Below are 23,997 nucleotides of genomic sequence, written 5' to 3' on the forward strand. Positions count from 1 at the left end.
CCCCCGAGGCGGCTGAGCCCGCCGCAGCACGGACAACCGCCAGAGAAACCCGCGCCTGTCGTCGTCGCCGCCGCCGCACAGGGCAGCGGGGAGAACTGAGGCGACAACAACGCCGCCACCCCGCCGTCAGGCACTGAAGGGCGAGAGGGCGGGGCGAGGCCGCGGAACGGGCCCGCTGGGAAGCGTGGCCTCCGTCCGTTTCCGTGCCCGTCCCACCCGAAACTACAGCTCCCAGCATGCCCTGCGCGGTTCCCATGGCGACGGGGCGCCTAGGCCCGGGCCCCGAGGAGCAGCGATGCCCAAGGCCAGGTAACAGGGAGTCCGGCCCGAGCTCCGTGAGGGGGACTCGGCAGCCTCCCCGCTCGACTCTGCTGCCGTGTGGGGAAGGCGCCGGCGGCCGGGAAGGACAGCTGGAGGGAGGGAGGAAGATGTAAAAGGGGCCATTTCGTCCCGAAAGCGATGGGGGCACCCCTGGCCCTCGGTGCCAGAAGCCGGTGGGACCCTGTAGAAAAGGGGGAGGCTGCAGGTGACCCTGGGGGAGCCGGAGGAGGGGGACCCCCCGTCTCCCCGAGCAGTAACTCCCCCGGGACGCCGGGGGCAGATCCTGAGCCTTCCCGGGCCCACTGAGCCCGGACCGCCCTCTCCGGCGCCAGCCCCCGGGAGCTCTCGGCTCCGGGGAGCGCCGGGCAGGGGGCTGGGGAAAGCTTCCTTTAAATGCGGCCCAAGTGTACTCTAAACCAAGCTCTGCCGCCACACAGCTGTGCCACAAACGCCTGTAGGGGTCACCTGAGGAATTTCACTTAACCTGGTTTTGTTAAGAAAAAGTTACTTCGACAAGCAGAGGGGATGCGATGTGAAGTAATAACAGCAATAATACAATAAACCGTAATAGCCTTCATTTATCCATTTACATACTTTCAGGAATTAACGGTCTAGGGTCCATTGTTTTTTTCTAATTGACACTCTTGCTTTGTTTTTTCCAACTAGTGATACTCTATGGGATCTTGCTATAGCTGAAGTGGAGAAGAGAGAAAACCCTGACGACGATGGCAAGCGTGTGGAAGTTTGGGAAAAATCACTATTATTTATGGGAAACAAAAATGGGGTAATGCTAAATACTGCATGATTCTGTGCTTGCTTTGAACATAGCTCATATCTCGGTAAATGTCTGATAAGCGTGTGGCTCATTTAATTCTTCTAAAGACAAAATATATTATGTTCTGATTCTGCAGAGTCAGCATTCCACAGAGCGTGGATCAGTTAGACATTACTACAATTCAGAAGTTCAAATTTATGGCTTGGAGAGCCAAAACTTCAACCATTGTTATCAATGATGTGCTAATTCTTTAAAGTTTGGCTTCACTAATTTTTGCAAAAGTAACTGTCAGAAATAATGCTACCCTCTTTAATTCTTTGGCATGTCAAATTTCCCCTTGTGAAGGTTTAACTGGTAACAATCCAATTGAAGTGCACTGATTGATACCAGTTTTGTTGTAAATAGAGGCCTTGGCATCCTGCTGTGAATTGTGTCTGTCTCAGACAGATTTGAACATGGGTTATCAGTCTTTGCAAGCTCATGATTCTACATGTCTGAGGTTGTTTTACCTCATTGTCCCATAAGGTGGGTCATTAGTACTTTCATATTTTTATTCTGTTAGCATCTATTTCCAAAGCAAATAAGGAGATATTTGCCTTATTGACCAAGTGAGTAACATTTTTAAGAACACAATTTTATTTTAGAAAGATTGGTATATGTACGAACTCTGGTTGGCAATTTTAAAAATACTTTTTCCAGAGAAAATACATTGACATTTTCCTGATTTCAGATTTACCTGAAATTCACTGATTTTTGAGAGAGGAAAGGATAAAGGAGCAAACTGTAGAAGTGCCAGCTCTTGCAGTGGGCACGGTACTCAGTGTCTGAACTTAAACAGTGTAAAGACATATTTTTCTCTATGTTTATTTGTATTTTAAGCATTCATTTTATTCCCATCTCATCAGTAATGATTTAATTCCAGTGGAAACCCAACATTAAATAAAAGTAGTATTAATAATTAAAAAGCAGTTTAACAGAGTTGGCCAGGCTGATCACTAATGTCTAATTTTAAGCACACTATTCCTACTACTGTATTTGTCATCTCTATTAGTTTATAATTAAAATAATGGTAGTGTGACTTGATTCTGACAGAAAGTTGGCAGTTAAGTTTCCACTATAAGGCTACAAACTATTACATGAGTTTACATTTTTCCGGTCCTTTATTATTTGAATGTTAAATGAGTGAGTTTTGTTTAGTGATACAAGTTCTATGCTTTAGTGACATTACAGTAAGGTTTTTGTTTGTTTTTAATTTCCAGGGAAAGACCACTATTATACTGAGGTGTCTTGAGAGGTATGTGTTGCATTTTTAAAAGTAGTTTTCAACTGTGGATTAGAATTTTACATAAATAATTATATTGTGTGATAATTCATAATATATGTATACAGATGGTGTCTTCTGTGACCAGTTGATTGCTTATGGATAAACTTATTTCCCTTCATTACTACCTGTCATCTGACCCCTTCAGTCCTTGTTCTCCAGTACTGGAGAGCTTCAATGGCCACCTGTTCAGATTGGTGCTGCTCCTTCTCCTGTCTTTACATCTGAGACCTGTTGTCTTACAGTGTCCTCTCTGTGCCACCATTTCTAAGCCAAATTCTGAACTGACTGATAAATATAATTTAGTAACAGTAGCATTGACTGACTTTATTTAGAGGATCTTGACAAATGAAGTTACTTTTCCTTACATAGGGAGGAGATTCCAAAGCCAACATTAGCCTTGGAATATACGTTTGGAAGAAGGGCAAGGAGACACAATACAGTGAGTATCCAGAATGCATAGTTTATACATTATACAGTATATTTTATATATTTATATATAGTTTATATATTATACAGTATATACACACACATATAAAAATAATAGGTGTTTTATTTTTATGTATATGAACCTTAGAGTTTTTTAGCTTATTGTTTGTGAAACATAAAGGGGATTTTAAGCATCAGTTCCTTAAAATTAGTGAACGTAATTTTGTATTTTAATCTGTAATATGTTTTTCCCTCTCACTGAAACACCATAGATAAGAGACCAAAGCGTAACACAAAGCAATCAGAGTCATTTCTAAAACTTACCTCGTTAGTCGTGTTTGAGGAGTGTATAGGATGCATGCTTTTAACTTTGTCTTTAAAATGCAAACTGAGGACAAACCAATGGAGATTCTTTACAACCAGTTTTATGAGAGAAGTAGTCATCTTAGAGGATGTTGTCATAATTAAATTTTTGGGTTATGTGTCTATATTGCTAAATTTTGCCCTGCAGATTTTGTTAACAGAAATATTGACCCCAATCCCCTCACAGCACAACGCTGCCCAGTGGCAATAACCATAGCTGCAGGTGATGGCTGTTTCTGTTACTGAAGCAGTGGGAAATCTGACTCTGTCTGAAAGATGAAAATCACCTAAAACTTTTCCCAGAAACTAAATGCAAAAATAGAGATTCATTATTTTTCCAAACTTCTCAAAAAGTATTAGTGTTGAGCTGCAATAAACAAAAAGGAAGGGAAGAGAACCTGTTTTTTTAATGTGTATCATTAATCATGCTGCTTCCTGACTTTCTTACTTTACTGTAGTCATTTTTCAGACAGCATGCTAGAGCCTTTCCTAACCATTGTATGGGATTTCTTGAACGCGGGGGGCATTTTTCTTTGGTTTTGTTTTTTTAGAAAATACTAATGAAATAATATATACTCTTGTTCTTTTCACTCTGTCACTTTCATGAAAAGCCAGACGAAGGTCTTTCTTGGTGTTGCACAGAGACACACATTTCTAACATACATAAACTCTTTTACAGCCTAAAGATATAGCTCATTTTTGGGAACTCGGTGGTGGAACCTCGTTACTGGAACTGATTCGAATACCAATCACTAGCAACAACATTAGGTATGTGATTAATATTACAATTCCAAAGTTGATTTCAGCATTTCTTCACACAAGTAAATTTCTAGACCTTTTATTGTGGGAAATTCTTTCAATATGTATGATACAACATTTATGAATTGTTCTAAAAATCATGGTAATACTACTGATACTCTGCTTTGACCTTCCTTTTCATGGGTCTGTCCTAATAAGCCAAGTACTCAGCAATCTCCAACAACAAGAGAAAGCAGTAACATGGAGGAAATGGGTTGGTTTTAAGTAGCTAGAACTAGAAATACAGAAAAGACCAGTGAAAGAGCAGAAAAGGCAACTTGGGGGGCACAGGAAAAGTGAAATTTGGCTTCCTACTTAGGTATGCAAACACTGATATTATCTCTGTAAGGGGCAGTATTTTAAGGTGAAAAGGCAAAAAATGTGAAAAAAGAATCTCTGGATTTTGGGAAGTGAAGTGACTGTCTGATGAGAAGACGACCACACAAAAGAGATGATGTTTCTGAGAGGGACTAAAACTACTGAAATGATCTGAAGACAAAAGGAAACAGGAGTTTAGGGAGAGAATTAAGAGAATGTAGTGATGAAATAGCATAGGAAGAAAAAATGCATGAAGAAATGAGAAGGTGTGTGGGGGGGTGCGTTTCATGTTTTTTTTTCTGGTTAGGGAAGATGGAGTTGAAAGTGGAAGGGAAAAAAAAAGGATCAAATGCATTGCTTTATTTCTGTGGTAGTGGGTTTAACTTCTGTGGAAAAAAAAACCACAAACAAACAAGAAAACCCCAAGAGATACAATTTTTATCATGTACATTTGCTACTGTTTTGGCTATCGAGATAATGCCATTATTTAGTGAGACACTAAGAAGGAAAAAAAACCTACTTCTGGCATGTGAGGTTTTCTGTTTCTAGAAGAATTTGGGGGAAAATCAACTATCATTTTTCAACTATTGCCTAAATGAACTGAATTGAGCTCCACCTCCATCGGTCTTTTCTTCCCTTTTTACTGATAAGGAATCTTCTGATGTGGATGATTTTAAGAATCTTTGATGGATTAGCAACATTGTTCTCTAAGACCACTTGTGTTCATAAGGCAGTATTTTAACACACTACTCAAAAATTCTACCATTTCAAGCTAAATATAAGTGTTTTTCACTGTTTTTCTCACCTGTCTGTAGTCAAGCAATCTGCATATTTAAAAGTTCCATGAACTGTATCTAGATTCACTGAGAGGCTTTTTACCAGGTCTGTTTTTTTCCCCACAGCAGTTTTTTGAAGTGAAATTGGACATTAACTTTACTCTCTAGTCTCTCTAATACCACTCTGCTCTGGAGTCCCCTTTTTCAAGTCAAGAAGGAATGTGAAAGAATGATTGCATCCATTCAAAGAGCTGCATTTGCATTGTTCTTTACAGTTGCACTTTAAGGCAGTTGGAAGATTGGGAGGAGTTGAGTTTAGATGTAAACATTTCTCATCATAATCCGCCTGGTAATTGCTAAGTAGGTCTTAGAGTACTCTGACTTCTGTTCATCTTTCAGAAGACTTTCTCATGCTCATTTGAGGTTCCAGCTCATTAGCACAGTCCATGGCACAGAATATTGCTCTTAACGAGTTTTTTCTATTTCATATTAAAAAGAATAATGAAAGTATAGAACTTTCTAATACATTAATGGTTAGGAAAGATTCTAATCATTGGCTAACATTTCTTCACATGGGATTGTAGAGTCAGGAGATGGCAGGGATATGTGATAGTAGAAGTACCCAGTCATACAGGAAAAATGGGCTTGTGATACTTGCATATTTTACTGCTTTGAAACAAAGTTTGATATGTACAATCCCCCAAAACCTGTGATGGAAGGCTGCCAAAGTAGTAGTTCTGAAGAAGAAACAATGGAAGGATTTCTTCAGAGCTCAGAGTATCCTTAAAAGAGCCATCTCCCTTTGTTGGCACATTTAATTCTATCTTAGCATTTGTATTTTCACATTTGTTGCGTTCACCATTTATACTACAGGTGTGGCTGTCTATGAAAATGTTAATTGTCTCATGTGCTGAGTATTTGACCAAAGACTGCCCTTCTAATAGGTCATTTGCTGTAGTTCTTGTATTGGATTTGTCCAAACCCAATGAACTCTGGACTACTATGGAGAAGCTTCTGCAAGTTACCAGGAACCACGTGAACAAAATTTTAACCAAACTAGAAAAGACAAATCCTGAAGTAGCTGCTGAAATGAAACAGAGGATGCGGAGCAATCTGCAGAGGGATCATCCGGTAAGTTACTTCTAATATTTTCTCCAGATGTCACAGGCCTTTATACAGTTAAAGATAATGCTTTTGAAAATCTTAAACAACTCTTTTAGATTTTTATGCATGACTGAAAATCCATTTGATGTAGATGAACCTGTTCACTGGAAAATTATAGCAATTTAATAAAAATTCAATAAGAGCAGAAACAAGGAAAGAAGGTTTCTTATATCTTTTTGTTAGATATCTAATGTGATTGTTATGGCATGTTACACCAATCAAAAGAAATAGTTTTAGAGGAGCAGTTTGCTTTTTTCCCCCCCTCATCTTTTTAAAATGAAGATGAAAACTAGAATGTACAAAAGTCATCTAGCAAGAGACTAGCTGAAGGTACAAATTTAAGCAAAGAATATAGTTATAACAGCCATCAACATGACTATATACTTTGCATTTATTTAAATGTCTATCACAAACTCAATGCCTTTTGATAATCTGACAACTAATTAAATTATAAAGTTTCAGAAATGTTAACATCAGTCCTTTAAACATAATTGCTAACTAAATCTCTCGAAAAGCTAAACTAGATAATGCGCAATAGAAATGAAAAGTCATTGTGCATTAAACCTCTGCAAATGTTGTGTGTATATAATACATAAATAAGTATTCAACAATTCAAAGACTTGGCACATAAATCTAGTTACTGAAACTTCTGTAAAATGCTGTAATGCAGCAAATGCTTAGATAGCTCAAAAATTGAAAAGTAACTTTTAAAATTTTTGGGAAAGCAACGTGTGCACCACCCAGTAGATTTAGAGCATAGGGCTTGAGATTTACTGGGTTATGATTTTGGTTTTTAATTTTAGAGAAGGTAATTCACAAAAAGAAAATGCCTACACACTTAGCAACAAATCATGACCGCAGTGTCAAGTTTGCGTGTAGGGGATTACATATCAGAAAAGTGCAACCTTTTTTTTTGATAAGTAAAAAGAATAATGCCATTAATTGTTAAGAAGAGTTATTATATTTGCCCTGTAGGGAACACAATTATACCTTCTAAACTACAATTTCTATATAGCCTTCATTTGCAAGCAAAATGTTATGTTACTCCTCAGTTCTCTTTAAACTTTCACCATTGTTCAAGAAAAAATTATGTCAATCTTGTGGGAGGAAATGCTATTTTTTATAGTCAAAGGAAATCACAGTTTACGCAGCTTTTTATTTGCCTTTTTATAGCTAAGTGTGTTTTTATGATAAACAGGAATTGATGAGGTTCTTAGTGGTTTTTTTTTAAGGATTAGATAAATTCCATTGGCCTGGATAAAGGATTTTTGGCTATAATGATAAAGCCTATCAGTTACAGACCTTGATGCGCTTACAGTAGTCCATAGTCAAGAGAGGAATAGGGTTCAGTATGCCAGTTTAAATGTTTCTGATGTTATCCTAAATTAATTTTTTCTTAGTTAAGGACCTAAACTTAATAGTTTTTTCAGTTCTGTATTCTATACATCCACTTTTAAGTTATGATATTTTTGCTCAAAGCTTTTGCCTTGACTATGTATGAGTGAAGCCATTATTTTTCCTCTCAAAGTAGAAGACTTTCATTACTTCTTCCTGTCTGTCTGTCTGTCTGTCAGTTAACCTGCATGTGAAATAACTGGTTTTAGAAAGGAACAGCTAAGTCAGCCTCTGCTAAAACACGTCTCTTTCCCACTCTGCTGCAGCCAAAGCAGTTTGACTCAATAATTGCGTGAACACGAGTGGATTGTCTCATTTCATATGGACTACAGGAAAGGCTTCCAGATAACTTCTGATAAAAGTTTTAAGAAGTAGATAACAATAATTCTCAAGTTGACTATTTAATTGTTAAATCTACATCCCCATAGCTGTTTTAATCCATTGGTACTGATTTGCGTTTTCATGGGCAATAGGTGTCATTTCCTCTTGTTGCTGATACCAAACCTTTGAAGATCACATTATATATTTTTTAAGAGTTTGGAAAATGTGATGTGAGAAGAACAAATGGGTGACACAAGCAAATCATCCGGCCTAATTTTCTTGAGCTTTTTTTCTGCAATCCTTTGGCTATGATGCAAGGAGGGGAAATGTGTCAAAGAGCCAGTTCTACTAATCCAAGCTGGCAGTTGTTCTGCGAATATATGGGGTTTTTCCTCTCCTCCCTTCCCATCTGATGTTGGAGCTGGAGTATATAGTGTAAGAACCCTTTTATGCCAGTAAGTGTTCTGACTGCTCAGAGGGATTACTTCCTGACCATTTCTGAAGAAAATGAGAAAATTGTAGAATATGGTATGGATATTGCATTAAAGTCTACTCATCTAACACAAGGGTTTGAAAAAATAGACCTTGTCTTCTATGAATTAATTTTAACTCCTTTTAGTTGTTTTAAGAGTTGCGATCTTCCACAGTTTGTTTACACTGCTTAACTGTCCTATATCTGTTTAATAGGATTATGATTTAGTTGACCCTTTTCCAATACCCTTGGTGATAATTGGAAGCAAATATGATATTTTTCATGTAAGTAATACTTTTTTTTTTTTTTTTTTAAATAATTAAAAGATTCCTGTAAAAGTTTCATCTGTTTAATAGGATTATGATTTAGTTGACCCTTTTCCAATACCCTTGGTGATAATTGGAAGCAAATATGATATTTTTCATGTAAGTAATATTTTTTTTTTTTTTTTTTTAAATAATTAAAAGATTCCTGGTAAAGTTTCTATATACTAAAATCTTGGCAATATAATAATAAACATTAGAACGGAAGTATGGCCCGTCAGGCTTCTGCAAAAACTTTCTATCCAACAGCACTATGAAAGGCTTACAGTCATTCCTTCACAAAATACTTCCAAACTGATGATTTGTGAGATGTACTTAGAAAATGTTGAGATGCAAGCTGCTGCAAACCAGAGAGCACAAAATCATCGTGTTGATGACTTCCTTTTATAATGAGAGAATTCCAGCTCCATGTGTCCCTTCTGACCCAGCTGTAAGTGTATGGCAGGGGAAGAGGGGCATCGCTTAGGTCAGTTGGTCAAATTTTTTGGTAGTTATGGCAGCACAAACAGTGAACTGTCATTTCATTCTGGAGCTTTTTTTTTTTAAGTACTACATAAGTTTTGAGAGAAAAGTGAGTAATTGCATCTTTAATGGGGGAGAGGAAAGTAATGTCACAGTATTGCTGGATTCTCTCCCAGGATGTGAAAAATCCAAACAAATGCATACACAATTTTCAAGCAGCACTTGATCATGAAAAACTAGAACAGTATGTTTGATTTTTAGCTGCCATGCTGGCAGCCCGTGCTTCTCTGGATGACTACATAGTGCATTGATACTTGGCTGACTCTTTGAGTTACTGAATCCTTTATTAATAAGGTACTGTGCCTTCTTTCATACTGAGGCTTTATGCTGAGCCATGACTTCTTTAAAAATTAGTGACTCTGATGTAATAAGCACAAAATAACAGCCTAGGTTCCATTGGAGTCTCTGGATAGACTCCTGCAGGCTTCACTGGGACCAGATTTTCACGCATTTTATCCAGGGAAGGCCATTTGTATGATCCTATATTAAAGAAACATTGATGAAAAGGTATTTTTATGCACCTTTCACATCTTGCAGGAGTTAGGATTTAAAGAGCATATGCCCAATGGTTTACTGAAAGTCACATATTTTCAGAAAAAGAAAAAATCCTTATTCTTCTAATTGGCAATATTTCTGCTTCTAAATATTTAAAACAAAATGAAACCAGTTAATTGAAAATTGAATACATATTCCCAATTAAGAAACTTCTTCTGGACTAACACGTTGCCTGAATTAGGCTCCCTCTGTAAAAAAGAAACAAAGGGAAATTGTGACATTTCTTTTCAGAGTAGGCTGTTACTGATTCTGTCTCAAGATATAATTATGCTGACAGCTGAAAGCCTCATATACTGTTGCCTAAGTGCATTGCCGTTTATACAAAAAATGAAAAGTTCTAGCTGTAATATTTTGCTTTTTGTTTCTTATGTATATGTTCCAATATCAACTTTTTCAGGAGTTTGACTCAGAAATGAGGAAAATAATAAGCAAGACACTTCGATTTGTTTCACATTATTACGGAGCATCATTAGTGGTGTGTATATTCACTTTCTAGCTAACAATAGAGAAGATGAGCAATATTTGTGTTACAAAACAGTATTTTAAAAAATTGAAATGTAAATCTCCTAGAGAAAATGGGACTTAATTGGTTTTACGGTAGCTTTCTTCGTGAGCTAATCTGTCAAATGGGTTACAGGTATTTGCAGGGGATGGATGGATATACCTTGTGAACAAACAAAATACATCATTCCCAGTATTAGCAGAAACTAAATAAAACCAGTTCTCTGTCAGCCAGCTCAGTCCCTGCTTTGAGTTTACTGCACGTCTGGCAAGATATTTTTTTTTTGGTACGAGAAAGGAGGACAAGAAAAAGTGATGGCCCTAGACAGAATTAGAGAGCTGGCCTTTTTGGTAGAGGTATGAACTTAGGTCTAGGGACCTGGCTTTGGTAGATTTAAAAACTGAGAACGGGCTCATCTTCACAGCAATTTAAGCGTACCAGATTACCACACTTACAGCACTGAAGAATAAAGGCAGGGATTTTTTTTCAGTAGTTAGTAGGAACTGCCAAGTGTGAGGACAATGAAGTATTTATGTAGTTTTGAGTTTGGCAGGTCATCTCAAGTAAAGGCAGAAACATGCAGCCTAAGGTTTCACAATCCAAAAAAGCTGCCTCCTGGGCTCTCTCTACAACAGAAGGTGGTTCTAATTGTATCAACCATCGTTTAAGTAATAAATGATATTTAATAGTGACTTATTTTGATTACCAAACAACTTATGTTTGCTTTAAATTGTTATAATCACAGCATGTCCTTTTGCATCCATGTAAAATCATACAGCTTTTGTACTTTGACACGTGAATTAATCTTTTGTTAACTGAGAATACAACTGTCTGGATTTAAATTTTTTTTTTAAAAGTATATAAGCATTATTATTACTAAAAATAAAGAACTAGGAGCCTAGAACTCTTTGCTGCTAAATCCTCGTTCCCATTGTAATGAGTGGGAGAAACTTCATTTCCCACCGTAGGGATCTGACTTCTTTCTCAAAGCCATGAATCGTTAGGATACAAAATCCCTTAGACAGGAATGAGGATGCTGTTTGAGAAGATATTCTGGGAGCTGCTTCCTGATAAATCTGTACTAGCTCTGCCACTATCAAGCTGCTTTTGTGATGTGTGAACCATTTTAGTTATTCATTACATTTCTAAATGTTTATGGTATTCTGGATAATTTTATAAAATCTTAATAACTCATGAGTCCTGGGCAAAAAAATCGTGTCTCTTAATGGACATACTTCAAAAGTTGTGATATTTTAAAATTTATTCTTTAACCTTTATTTATGCTGTTTTTCATTTAATCTTTCTTGATCTATATATTCAGTGACAAATACATTCATGTTTTGGAAAGGGAGGGTAAGATTTTTATTCTAGTAAATTCAGTGAATGTATAGCAAATTTACTGGGGTCAGGAATTAGCCAGTCTCTAGCTGAAATCCTCTATGTAGATGTCATAATGTAATATTTCTATGATGGAAGATCATAATGCATATTTTGTTTTCTGATTCATTTAGTTTACCAGTAAATCTGAGGCTCTCCTGCTGAAAGCCCGTACTCTTATTAATCACCTGGCATTTGGCTATGATAAAAGGTAACGTAATTATTGTCCAACTATTAGATGTCTAAATTTAGAGTCTAAAAGTACTTAATAAAAATATTTTAATCACCAAAACATCTTTTTTTTCTTAAATATGATCTCTGAAAGATTCTTGTTTGTGGAATTTTACTCCTGTGTCTCAGCTGCCTGTCTCTGCACAGGACAGTTTTTGATCCCAAAACTGATGGATTAGAAACATGGTCACCACTAGAATTGAGTCGTTTTTTATTTACTTGTATTTGTATGCAAAGCCCAGGAAGAGTCCAGTCTTGACTAGAATAATGTCTCTTTTGTTGATTGCTAAATGCTCATGATATATATTTGTTTGTTTGTTTGTTTGTTTAGCAAGTCTGTATCAGTGGATCACAGCAAACCTCTATTTATACCAGCAGGCCTGGATTCACTGAGCCAAATAGGTTTGGACATTTCCTCTTCTTTGCATTTGTTGCTTATTTGTTTTTCAAAAAGAAAAAAAAAATTAAGCAAATAAAAAATGAAGTTAACTTGTCACACGTCAGCATCAGTTTTAACAGATATTGAATGAAATGGTTTAGAAAGTTTAAAATTACAATTCAGGATTTTATTATTGAGAATTACTTGTGCAGTTTTGTTGGATAGTTTAATCAAGCATCTGGACTTCTTCAAATAGAGAAGTACCAACAAGCTTAGATCTAAGAAAATGTAATATAGAATACCACTTAGCTCATTTCATGGTAGGAGATCATTGCCTTTTCAGACTTGTTGCAGCTTGTCACTGCAGAAGAGAAAGTATTAAATTAGATGGATCATTATCTAAAATGATTTGATAATTCATGTTGTTGTGATAACATACTTATATTGCTTTGTGCTGTGCTGTAATCCGTAGGACCCCCACCTGCCTCTGACAGCGACATTGGAAAGATGCGGGCAAGCACACCGCTGGAACTGTGGAAAAAAGTGTTTGAGAAGGTGTTTCCTCCCGAGGTAGGTATTTACATGTCTGCTGCATAGCTGCTTTTCTCGTAGAATAATAGTAATTTCACTACTAATTTTTGTCTTTCAAGTCCAGTGACTGGAATTTCAGTCTCACTCAGCAGTCCTGTTTCTTCCAGCCTCTTTAATTCTTACATTTTCAAAAAGTACAGATCTGTATGTAGTGGTGATTTTTTAAATTTCCTTCTGCATGTTCAGTCACCTTCCTACACTTAGTAGTAATGAAACTACTGTGTAACCCTCTGGTTTTTCCAGAGTTACGCTGTTGCCTTTCATTATATTGAGAGACACGTTATACTCAACCTTTTTGGAATTTTATAGGGTGATGTATCCCCTAATGCCTAAACCAAATGCCAGTGATGCTCCAAGAGGAGCTCTGTGTGGCTGCAGCAAGTGGTGATCCTTGTTCTCTTAGGGCATGAGGCTTTGAATGAGGCGAGTGTGTTAGGAGTTCCTTGCCAAAATCTGTCATTTTGCTAAGGAAAGCATTTGGATTTGCAAGGTAATTAGAATCCCTTGGTACATATGTAGTGATAAATCTTGTACGTATTTTAGAAGTTTCTGGTCCCAAGAGTCAAACCCCTGAATACTTCTTTTTAATAAAAGTAATTGCTGTTCTTAGGAAATCAAAATTCTTTTCTATTTGAGGTGAGCAAAACCAGGCTGCTGCTTTCTCAGTACTGGACTCTATCATGGTTCTTTATCCCTGTCCATTTCTTGCTCTACAGCTTACCTGGGCAGGCAAGGAAGGCAGGCAAGGCTGTGAAACTGGGCCTCAAATTATGGTGCACAAACCTGGATTTGTGTAGTTTTCAGTCTGTGGATCTCCATTCTTGGTGAGGAGGAGTCTGAATTCACTCTTTCCCACTCACTTGACCGATAACATATCAAAGCCTACAAACTATTTCAGGTGGTTTGTGACCAGAATAAATAATCACTAAGATGCTAGTCCCAGTACAGTATGCCCCAACGTGATAAAGACTAAACTTTACTTTTCAGACACTGTACAGGACTATTATTTTTAACATTATTTTTCCTCATGGCCTTTTAAAACACAATAAACAAACATTCCCTCCTCCACTCCCCACCCAATGATTCCTGAACTCCCCCTGGAGAAATGGAAGATGTTTCTCATCTTGCAAGCTCCATCACTGTTCTGAGGTATCAGTCTAATTAAAGAAGATTTGCCAAGTAGATTCCCAGTCTTCTGTTTTACTTATAGTTCCCTCAAGGTTAGTCAATGAAATTTCAGGTATTTGGCAAAAAGATATTCTGGTAATTTGAACTCATTTCTAGTCTTGAGTATGAAATGCTTGAGCAAGAGTAACCTTAACTGTGCCCAAATGTCATGGGCCGGAAATGATATTTTAATTTTGAGGAGAGAATAATAAACTACCTAATAAGACTGTTTTCTTCCCTTTAAGATCTAACTACACTTTTACTTTCCCATCATTTTACCAATCTAAGATATTTATTTTTTTTAATCTGTGTCCTATAGCACAAACTTCTTCCATAAATCCAGTATTTTAATATATTTCTATTAAAAGCAAATACTTCCATTAGATCTACAGCATGGCATTTTCTTGTTAAAAGAATAGATCAGCTTCATCATTTGGGGTTTTGTCATTTCTTCTTCTAGAGTTTCTATGATTTACAAGATACTAAGGACCCTGCCCAGGATTTACAGTACGCTGAGTATGAAGTTGATGTCATGAGAGCTCAGAAAAACCAGGTGTGTTGTTGTTCCGCAATGTTTGTTCACAGTCAGATAGTTCAGTGTTGCTGAATTAATTGTAGAATATACCGAGAGTCCTCTTTTTACCTTTAAATAACTTCAGCTTTGGTTTTCAGCTTACTAGTTGGTTGGGGTGGGGTTTTTTCTAGTGGGAGACATCAAGCTGGTAGAGCGTTGTTTGATCTCAAAGTTTTGGCTCTGTAGTTTCTTTAGAAATGAATAATTTTCCTTCTAGCTCTCTTCCAGGATGATTTCACTAAAATAATACCTAAGCAAAGCTGTGGAGCTTTCTTGGCAGTAATTTCTTCATTTCTGTACCCTGTACTCTCATTTGGGTGTTGATTAGCAGAAAGTCTAGGAAGCAGTGTCAAGGTTTGGGGTGGGGGCTGTTTACTTCTTTTTATTTCTGTCTTCCTCCTTCAAAAATTTGTATTTGAACTGGAAAGGTACCAAAATGATAACATTTCTGACTCGAGTTTGCAGGCTGTGTACATTTTATCTTAAACAGAGTGAACAGAATCATTCCATGTAGTGATATTTAGGTTAACCCCTGAATTCCAGGAAAGACCTTTGGTGGGGTCTTTCGTATTTTTTTCGTATTAATTTCAAGTGATTTAGTTGTGAATTAATTTTAGGGAAGAATTCTGTGGAAAACTAGATGAGGGTTAGAACATTGCTTTATAGATACCAGCGTGTAACATCATGAGTAGAAATACTGTATAGCGTCTTCATCAATATCATAGGCATGAGTCTGTTAAAATCCATCCAAGATTTGTGTATTTTTCTTTGTTTGGAAGAAGCATCATGTGCTTCTTCTGGAAACTCTCTATTTCATATAGATTCATTTGTTTCACACACGGAAATTCTTTGCTTGAAAGACTGAGAAATGTTGCAGTCTATTCTCACAGCTTAGATGGGGGCTGTTTGTGCACCGTTTAACTTGTGGACCAAGTTACTGCCCTTAAAGGAGGTTTTTCTAACTGCTTTAAGATGCTGGATTGTACCAATCCCGTGCTTTTACAGCCCCCCCACTCTGAAGATGAAAGGCCGTTTTATTGAATCGCACTGCAGTTCATCTCAACTAACCCTAAAAAACTATGGCAAATCTCATCTTTTTGGTGCTTGTAAAAGAAAGCCAAAGGATTAGATGATTACTGCTATCACGTTTTTGTAGAGTTTAGTTAGATTGCATAAGGCAGTAAACCTGTAGTTACCTGATCCAAAGAAACACATTAATAATGTAAAAGAATAAAGCAATTTCAAGAATTCAGTGCAGTCTTTGAACTTGCACGTTACCTGTAATATCCCATTAATGTAGGCATCAGTTCTGAATTTCGGTTACATCAAGAACAGTCTTAGAAATCATTAAAATTTGTAAAGCACATTGCTTTTGGAATTTATAATGTAATCTTAGTATACCTATATATCTCAAAATAACTAGATGGTGTACTAGGCTTGCTATTTTTAGATAATACTTATGTCTTGCAAAAGAAGATACTGGTATGGATTGATTAAATCATACAGGAAATTATTAATTTTCTGCTTTTAAACAAAAGAGACAGGCTTTTAGAATCTTAATCTGTTGAAGGGCATTGCAAACCAGTGTAGCTTCTTTTTGTTGGACTGCTACAAGTAATTTGAGCATTAAAGAGAAAATTACTTTTGTTATCTGCAGCTATTTCCTAAACTTCTCTATCTTGAAGTTCAATTATTACAAGATTATTTGCACATTATTAAAATGTTTTATACTCCAAGAATTTCTTTCAATTTGAAATGCACCAAGATAGCAATATACATCTAAAAGAAAAGAACTTAGTAGTTGCAGTGATTTTTGAATTGTGTTTGGATTTCCCAGTTAGACGGAAAGTGGCACAAAAATCCTATTTTAAATGCATCATAAGCCTGACATTCGTTATATGGTCTCATGATATCTATTGTATAGGAGGAACAGTATATTGAGACGTTTAATATGCAACATGTTGCTAATGAAATCATGCAACATAATGAAAGTTTTGTATGATGACAGTGTATATTTTAATATCATTTAAGTACACGTTATCATTTTTCTCGGTTACTTTCGGTTAATTAGTGTGCCACTTTGGACCCTAGGTGATAACCAGTTCGCTTGTTTGTCTCAAAGATAAGGTTTAAAGGAAAAATAAACACAAAAAACATAGCAACAGAAACAAAATATAGCCCCTTTCAGTGAGTCTGATAGAAGAACCAGCACACCTGGCTGACAGAGTCTTAGACTGCTTAATAATATTGTCATAGATTTATAGATATTTGTAGATAACTGTGGCAATATGAAGTTTAATTAAATCAATTCCAACTTTGCAACCTTGGTTGAAGGGTTTGTCTGCAGCTAGGGTTGTACATTCTAGCAGACTAAAAGGTTAAATTATCAAGTTTAAAATTAGAAAACAGGTTTTTTTTAAAAAAAGTACAGAAATAAGAAAGTACCTGGCTCCCTCTCATGTACTAGCTGTCAGCTTGGATTTATCTGATGTGCTTTTTTGGCTACAGAATTGGAAAGAGTCCAGCTCAGCAACACCCTGTCACAAGTGGGTTTTCTTTCAGACCAGATTGCTTTGTTTCCTTAATATTTTCAGAGTGAACTATGAGACCTGCCCACTCTATTCCTAGACCTTTTTGCTCTGGAAAACTGAGGCCATCTGTTCCTCGCTGAGCCTTTGTGTGTCTGGGGGTAAGAACTAGGAAAAGAATTCTGAAAGGACATAGTTGAGAAAGACAGATGTGCTCTTATCTTGAACAATGTGCAGGTTTATATCAAATAGTGCTGCTGCAATTGTTTCCTGCTTTTTCATTCTCTGGAGTTAAGCTCTTGAGAGAGAGAATACAGCACTTGGGATTTCTTGGAATTCACATTTTTAATGTATTTCTTGACTAGCAGGTTCTCGCTGAGAATGACTGGAATGTTGTGCTCTTTGCAGGGCTTTCAAGAGAAAAACATGTATTTATATATTGATTACACATTTAAATGTGTACATATGTTACAAATGTTCATACAGCATACATAAAACATAAACGAGATGGCAAACTTGTCATCCATTTCTCTCCATTCTCTGCTGGCTCTTTGGCTTTGAGGTCACCCTAATTTTACTTTATGTACCCACATAACTTGAGTGAGAGTGAGATCTTCTAAATAATATTGTTGATTAGAGCATATCTACCACCTGCATCTGTGAGCACCGAGGATTGCATGGAAGTCTTGTTCCTTAGTTCCATCTAAATGGAGCCTCCCAGCTGGTACTTCAGAAGTCAGTGTCACACAGTGCCAAAGGTCATGCTGACCTGTCCTCGTTACACAAAGATATTACTTTAGGGATTGCCGGTTTTAGCTGAAGCTTAATGCTAGAAAGTATGCTCAAAAACCAAAATGGGTAGATGCCTGATGCTGTTGGGTGTCAGCAGACAAGAAGTCACAAAAGCAGTTCTCAGCTGGGCTGTAACTGTTAAGACTTTAACAAGTCTTAATCAGAAGAAGGGGAGGTTCTGTAACATCTTGCAAGGAAGCATAGTTCTGTTTCCTCTAAAATAGGACTGAACTAATTAACCACACTGTTCACAACTAAAAAAGTCAACTTGATGTCAGCTCTGCAGCTGGGACTGTGCTGGCCAACAGAACGAGAGCCCTATTTTTTTCCAACATACTTCTCTGACATGACCATATCACAGAACTTCAGGAGACAACTTCAGTCTTATTCAACAAACCAGAAGCTTGTATGTTGTGTGATGAACCTGCTTGGTCAGACCAGTGTTACTGGGCAGACGAGTGACAGACACCTTACATGGGTAAAAGAGCAGCACCACCTTTTGTTTTCTCTAGAGGAGAAGTGCTAGTTTTCATATTGTGGGGAAAAAAATATTTAGGATGTTTACTCAGCTGCCAAGAATAAGATTTCTCATTTTCACATGAAAGCATGTGCAAATGGGTACAAAAGATTTTTTTAAAACCAACTGAAAGAGCATTATTAGAGCACTGTTATTAAATTTCCTACTGAAGTTTGGTGCTTAAGATTTTTAATCCTTATTTCAGTACTTGGTTATTTTCACCATGGTCCAGATTGAGGGCACTTTAAGGCAGAAACTGCATGAAAAAGAAAATGTCAGTCCCTCAGAACTGAGGAAATGCAACAATTAAGGCTTTTCCTACAATCTTAATTTTTCCTCCTTGTTTGTAGGCATTATAGTATTGTCTTTAATTACATGATCATATACTATTTTGCTGATGTCTCAATTCAATTGTTCAGTATTTCTTTTCATCATCCTTATTCTTTGTGTACCTTATTTCTCAACCTGCCATTCAGACACTTCAATGAACACAAAAGTATTAATTTTTTTTCCCTGAGAACGTGCAGTAATGTTATCTTATCTGAGTGCCTCGCAAACATCAGTTAAGTCTTTCTTCCCCATCCCTTTATGAGATTAGGTGTGATCTTCTCCATTTGACAGATGAAGAATTTATAGAAACACAGAAGTACAGAAGCATTAAGGTTGAAAAAAAAATTTTGAAAATCCACTTTCTGCCAGTGTTGAGACACAGGACAAGCTGCGAGCACTAATAAATTTTAAAGCACTCAGAGCAAATTGAAAGCATGCATGCAACTCTTAATTCTTTGTAAATCTGATCTGTGGCCCCTGCACTTGGTACCCAGAAAACAAAGGAAGCATTATGCAATATTTTGGCTTACTTGGAGATATATTCTTTCATAGGATCTCCTTGTGGTTTGGAGACAGGATCTCTCAGCCGATTGTGTAGTTACACAGTATATTCCACAATTCTGCTTCTTGTTGCAGTATAGGACTGTATGAGCAGGAACGTGCCCTTTTTTCAGAAGAGTCTCTGGAGTGATCTTTAAGCTGTATTTGAAACATTTTGCCACTACAGTTTACTTTCTGTTTTACATGAAAACTACAGCAGTGTACTTTCCTGACAGCATTTCTCCTTTGGAATCACTGAATTTGTTAAAGATTATTTTTGTCCATATTCTCCCATTCAATCCCTGGTATTTTTCTTTCATTTCTTATTGTTTAAATATTAGTCTAACCCAGATATGTCTCCAAAATAAATACTTATAATTTTGTTTTGTACTTCTACATGTAGCAGAATAGCTATACTGTTTTAATATATGCTGTGGTTTTCATACCTTGTATTTCTGTATTTTTTTGAATTGCCTTTACACTGAATTGCTTTCTATCTAACTAAACTTACAGCAAAATAAATCCTGCTAAATTATTTAACTCTTTTTTGAAACAGTTAAGTCAGATGATAAATCTGTAAGGCTAATTATTTAGGCAACACCTGTAGACATGACCCCCAGGCAGCATTGTCTTTATACATAAAACTTCATTGTCTAATTTTATCCCTTCCTGTAACCTTTAAGAAAGTTGTTAGAATTGAAATTATTTACTTAGCATAAATCAGGTTTCACATGCTTCTGAAAATATCACAGTATTCTTTCTATTCCTAACTATTGGCATTTTTCCAACAGTTCAGTATGTTCCAAGATCATAATTACTTTATATTAATAATGAGGGAGTGAAAATACTGAGTAAAGACTGGCTTAGAGATAGAACAGTTCAGTAGTACTACAGTTGTATTTAATAATGCAACTTACAGATTTAGACTAAACACAGTGTATGTTCCCTGTCAATCATGGTTTACTTAACTGTAAAACTAGACTCCTGCAAGCAACATGGAGAATATGCACTAAGTAAAAATCCTCTTACTGCTCAGAAATCAGTGGTGCTTTCTAAAAATTTTGCACTGCTGACAAAGCCACTGAAGTGATGTTCCTGAGAGAGAAAATTCCACTTATTATTTCCATACAAGTTTTAGATGATGATTTCTTTGTTGCTCTGCCCTTTATTTTCTTCCTCCTCTCTGTGCTCTGGATTGATAATTAATACTTCTGTTAAATTCACCAGGTGTGAATTTTGTTATTTTTCTCTGTTTTGGTATCTCTTTGAATGAAACCTCTCTTACTCAGTTAAGTCCATTCTATTAAAATCACAATAGCAATCATGTAAAACACATGCCCACTTTTGAGAGTTTTTGCTTCATTTATACTAATCACTGGTTTATGTCCACCACTTTTCCTGATCTAAGTAAGATAAGATGACTTTTTTTTTTCCTATTGCAGGCAGTACATGGTCAGGTCTAACAGTACCTCATCAGAGTATCATCTTCCTGCAAATATGTTGGAAGCCTTTTTATTCTTAAATGAACAAAAAGCAATTGTAGTGCTTTCTAAATTTATTTTTGCTAAAAAAAAATAATCTTCAGAAATAGTTCCCAACGTGCACCACTACATAAAATTCAGAAGATTAAACTATTGTTTGATAATGTCACTAGAACCTTTTATTACAGGCTTCAAAATTCCCAGTAGCACTTTTAACTGAAACGAGGTCATTTGTGTACGGTGGTAGTACTCAGCTGATGTCAAGTATAGCATAATGCAGATTGCCTCCTCTTTCATACCTAATTCACTCCATTTATACCTCCACAATTTGAGCCTCTGTTTGCTTTTAATAATTTAATTGCTATCTAGAAGGTGCATATTTTTAATTACTACATTGGGTTTGCATTTTATTTTTACACACAGGTGCTAGCTTTTCAAGCCACTGAACAGTAGCACCTGAAAGAATACTCTTAATTACTAATTGAAAAATAAAACAAAAGTACCAGCATGGCGTCATTGGCATCAGTAATACACTTCCTGAACAACCTCAAGCACTGATGAATAATATTTCTACAAATATGCAGTACCATAGAGTGAATAGCCATGGCATGTCAGTTTCCTGAACACTCCTTGCATTCCCCTAACATGTATTTGTGCTTACTGCTTTCTGGACAAGCCTGTGTTCTGCAGGGGCTTCTAAGCTCCTTGGTCAGCTCTTCTAAGTTATCACCACTGGCGATGGATAAGCTTATGGAAGTTCATTTCAGTCCTCTGCTAAAAAAAAAAAAAAAAAGTAAGGAAGTAGGCTTTGTTCTACTAGTTTCTTTTTTGTGATCTTAAGGAATTACCAATCCATTTTGCATCATGAAATGTGTGTGAAACCTGACTTCATGTGTGTGAAACAGTAGCTTCTGTTGGGTAATTCTGATTCCTGTTTCTAAAGCACAGGTAGCGTAACAGTTCTGTGTGTTCATACACCACCCTAAATTTTTTCTGCCCTAAAAAGCAAGTATCTAGGCCTAAATACATAAACTCTAGCTCCCTATGTGAGAGCAAATGTGGCAAAATTTATAGTACTTTTAGTATAATTTTGTTAAAAACCATAGCACATTTTTTCTACAGTGAATAATGTTTTGTACATGCTTTAAATATTTAGGTGGCTAATTTATATATCTTATCACTTTTAATAACAAGATTAGATTAATATGTATGTATGTTTCTCTTGTAGGAACTTGAACAATACAAAAGAAATGCCTCTAAAACCTGGAAAGAAATGGATTTTGACTCTGATTGATGAACCCCTATAGGTGTACTCAGTTTAACATTTACAAAATTATTTGATCATTTTATACTAGCAATTTAATCTGATGCACTTGAAAAGATATACTATCAAACTACAAAATTAATATTCATCAAGCATTATTTTTTGTTATTTTTTTGTTATTATTTTTAATTAAAATGTGTTTATTCATTCAGTCCAAATTTAAGTATATCTTGCTACTGACACAGAGTTTTAAAAACTGGGGAGAAAGGAGTTGTAGATTATTCAGAGATGGGGCTGACTATGAAGATAGACAGAGATGGAACTGGCATTAGTCAGTTCTACCTATTTTATAAGTTATAACACATTATTTCATTTACCTTAGAATGCTTCCATCCTAAACATGTATTTAGCTATAAACAAATTTTCGTGCCCAAAATATGAAACTGTGTAGTAAATTATGCTAGGCATCTTTTCCTAGTTCCTTGCATATATAATTCAAAAGCAAAGCTTAAGAATATGTTCGCATCATTGTTTGATGTATTTTAATGGGATGGTTCCACAAAAACTGTCAGAATAAAGTGGAATTAAAAGCAGGTTTGACCTGGTCTAAAATTCAGATGTTTTCTTTATCCCTGTTTCAGCATCGTACAGTTTAATACAGGAGTTATTTCTTGCAATGTATAAATGTTGTAATAACTTTGCAGAGAATTCAGAAGAGGACATTTCTGTCAAATGCTCAAATGCCAGGAAGTCAGTCCAGTCAATCCGACAGATACTTGGTGGTGGAAGCATCATTGATTCAGCTGCAGCCTAAGCTGGTGAAATGCCAGCCTAAACTAGATTTGGCTTGTTGTCCATGTACATCCTCACTATTGTGTTTTAAGAATATGTATGACAAGATTTAGATTAAACCCAGAGGTGTCTCTGGAGAGCTAAGGCTTGTGAGAGAATCAATGTCTGAACAGTCACTTGGTAGACCAGAGCGTAAGAATGTTCCCTGACAAACAACCCTACGCACACAAGAAGTTGGAAAGACCAACTAATGTGGTATCTTTCCAGCTCTTTGAAGTTATGTTATTTTTTAACATATTTGTTCATCAAATGTTTTTCTGATATAACATTTTTTTTCTTAGAATATTATGCATAAAGATATTAGAAAAACTCAGCATCACACTTAAGAGGAGAACTTGCATTAATTCGAGGATTTCAAATTATTTGTTACAAAGAGCATCACCTCAAAGCTATCAAATTAATTATGGAATTTTCAGATACAAGTTTACCTGCCTCCTTGAAGAAATCTCTAGCTATCCCTCTGTAATAAATAATTTCTTCACTGAACATGCAAAGTAAGTTACAGAATTTAGGAATTCTGTGTCTGTTAGGCTTTCAACTTTGAGAGATACTGATTGATTAGATGGATAAAGTAGACTCTTTGGGATGTCAGTGAGCTAATGAGAATAATTTCCAAAGATGCAAACTACATCACTTCCAAGAACTGGCAAATAACTTTGATAGTTTTTATCCCTATTTATTAACAAAGAAAAAATTGTTCTGGTAATCCACAAACTGCTTCCAAAACAAGATTTAGAACTTGATAATGAAAAGAAGGAACAGATATAAATAACATATGTGCCTTCTGTGATTTACCATCATTTGCAAGATAAAACCATGCCAGATAGCTTTTGTATTGCTTAAAGATCCTGTACTCATTGGTTGTAAAGTATGCATAAGATTAAAGTGGAGTGATTTCTTGATTCTGTCTTTATTTACACATATTTGGTTTGTTACATTTCTACAAGTCCCTCTGCTTTATTTTGATACCATTTTGGGAGTTAAAATACAAGATTTACCAGCCATTATACCTCTCTGCT

At 36.2% G+C, this 23,997-nt stretch overlaps 1 protein-coding gene across 3 annotated transcripts; it reads left to right on the top strand.

Annotated features, from left to right (window-relative positions):
• Nucleotides 1–181: 181 nt before the first annotated feature.
• DYNC2LI1 (dynein, cytoplasmic 2, light intermediate chain 1) lies at nt 182–23,880 on the top strand. Of its 3 annotated transcripts, none has more exons than XM_014951301.1 (13): nt 182–309; nt 988–1,105; nt 2,356–2,390; nt 2,790–2,859; nt 3,889–3,977; nt 6,046–6,232; nt 8,810–8,878; nt 10,251–10,328; nt 11,867–11,943; nt 12,295–12,365; nt 12,815–12,912; nt 14,561–14,653; nt 22,091–23,880. In XM_014951301.1, exons 1-13 carry the CDS (start codon nt 296–298, stop codon nt 22,154–22,156), a joined length of 1,065 nt encoding a protein of 354 aa, XP_014806787.1. In that variant the 5' UTR covers nt 182–295; the 3' UTR covers nt 22,157–23,880. The 3 variants fall into 3 exon arrangements, with proteins under 3 accessions (XP_014806787.1, XP_014806786.1, XP_014806788.1); XM_014951300.1 differs by lacking the exon at nt 8,810–8,878 and adding an exon at nt 8,669–8,737 and having other exon boundaries at nt 280–309; XM_014951302.1 differs by lacking the exons at nt 182–309; nt 8,810–8,878 and adding exons at nt 742–885; nt 8,669–8,737.
• The last annotated feature ends 117 nt before the right edge of the window (nt 23,881–23,997 follow it).

Source organism: Calidris pugnax, unplaced genomic scaffold (assembly GCF_001431845.1).
Source record: "Calidris pugnax isolate Ruff unplaced genomic scaffold, ASM143184v1 scaffold24, whole genome shotgun sequence".
Taxonomy (NCBI): Eukaryota; Metazoa; Chordata; class Aves; order Charadriiformes; family Scolopacidae; genus Calidris; species Calidris pugnax.

Coding starts and splice junctions, on each gene's coding strand:
- DYNC2LI1 (XM_014951301.1), top strand. Junction 6,233..8,809: donor ATCTGCAGAGGGATCATCCG/GTAAGTTACTTC, acceptor TCTGTTTAATAG/GATTATGATTTAGTTGACCC. Junction 12,913..14,560: donor AGAAGGTGTTTCCTCCCGAG/GTAGGTATTTAC, acceptor TTCTTCTTCTAG/AGTTTCTATGATTTACAAGA.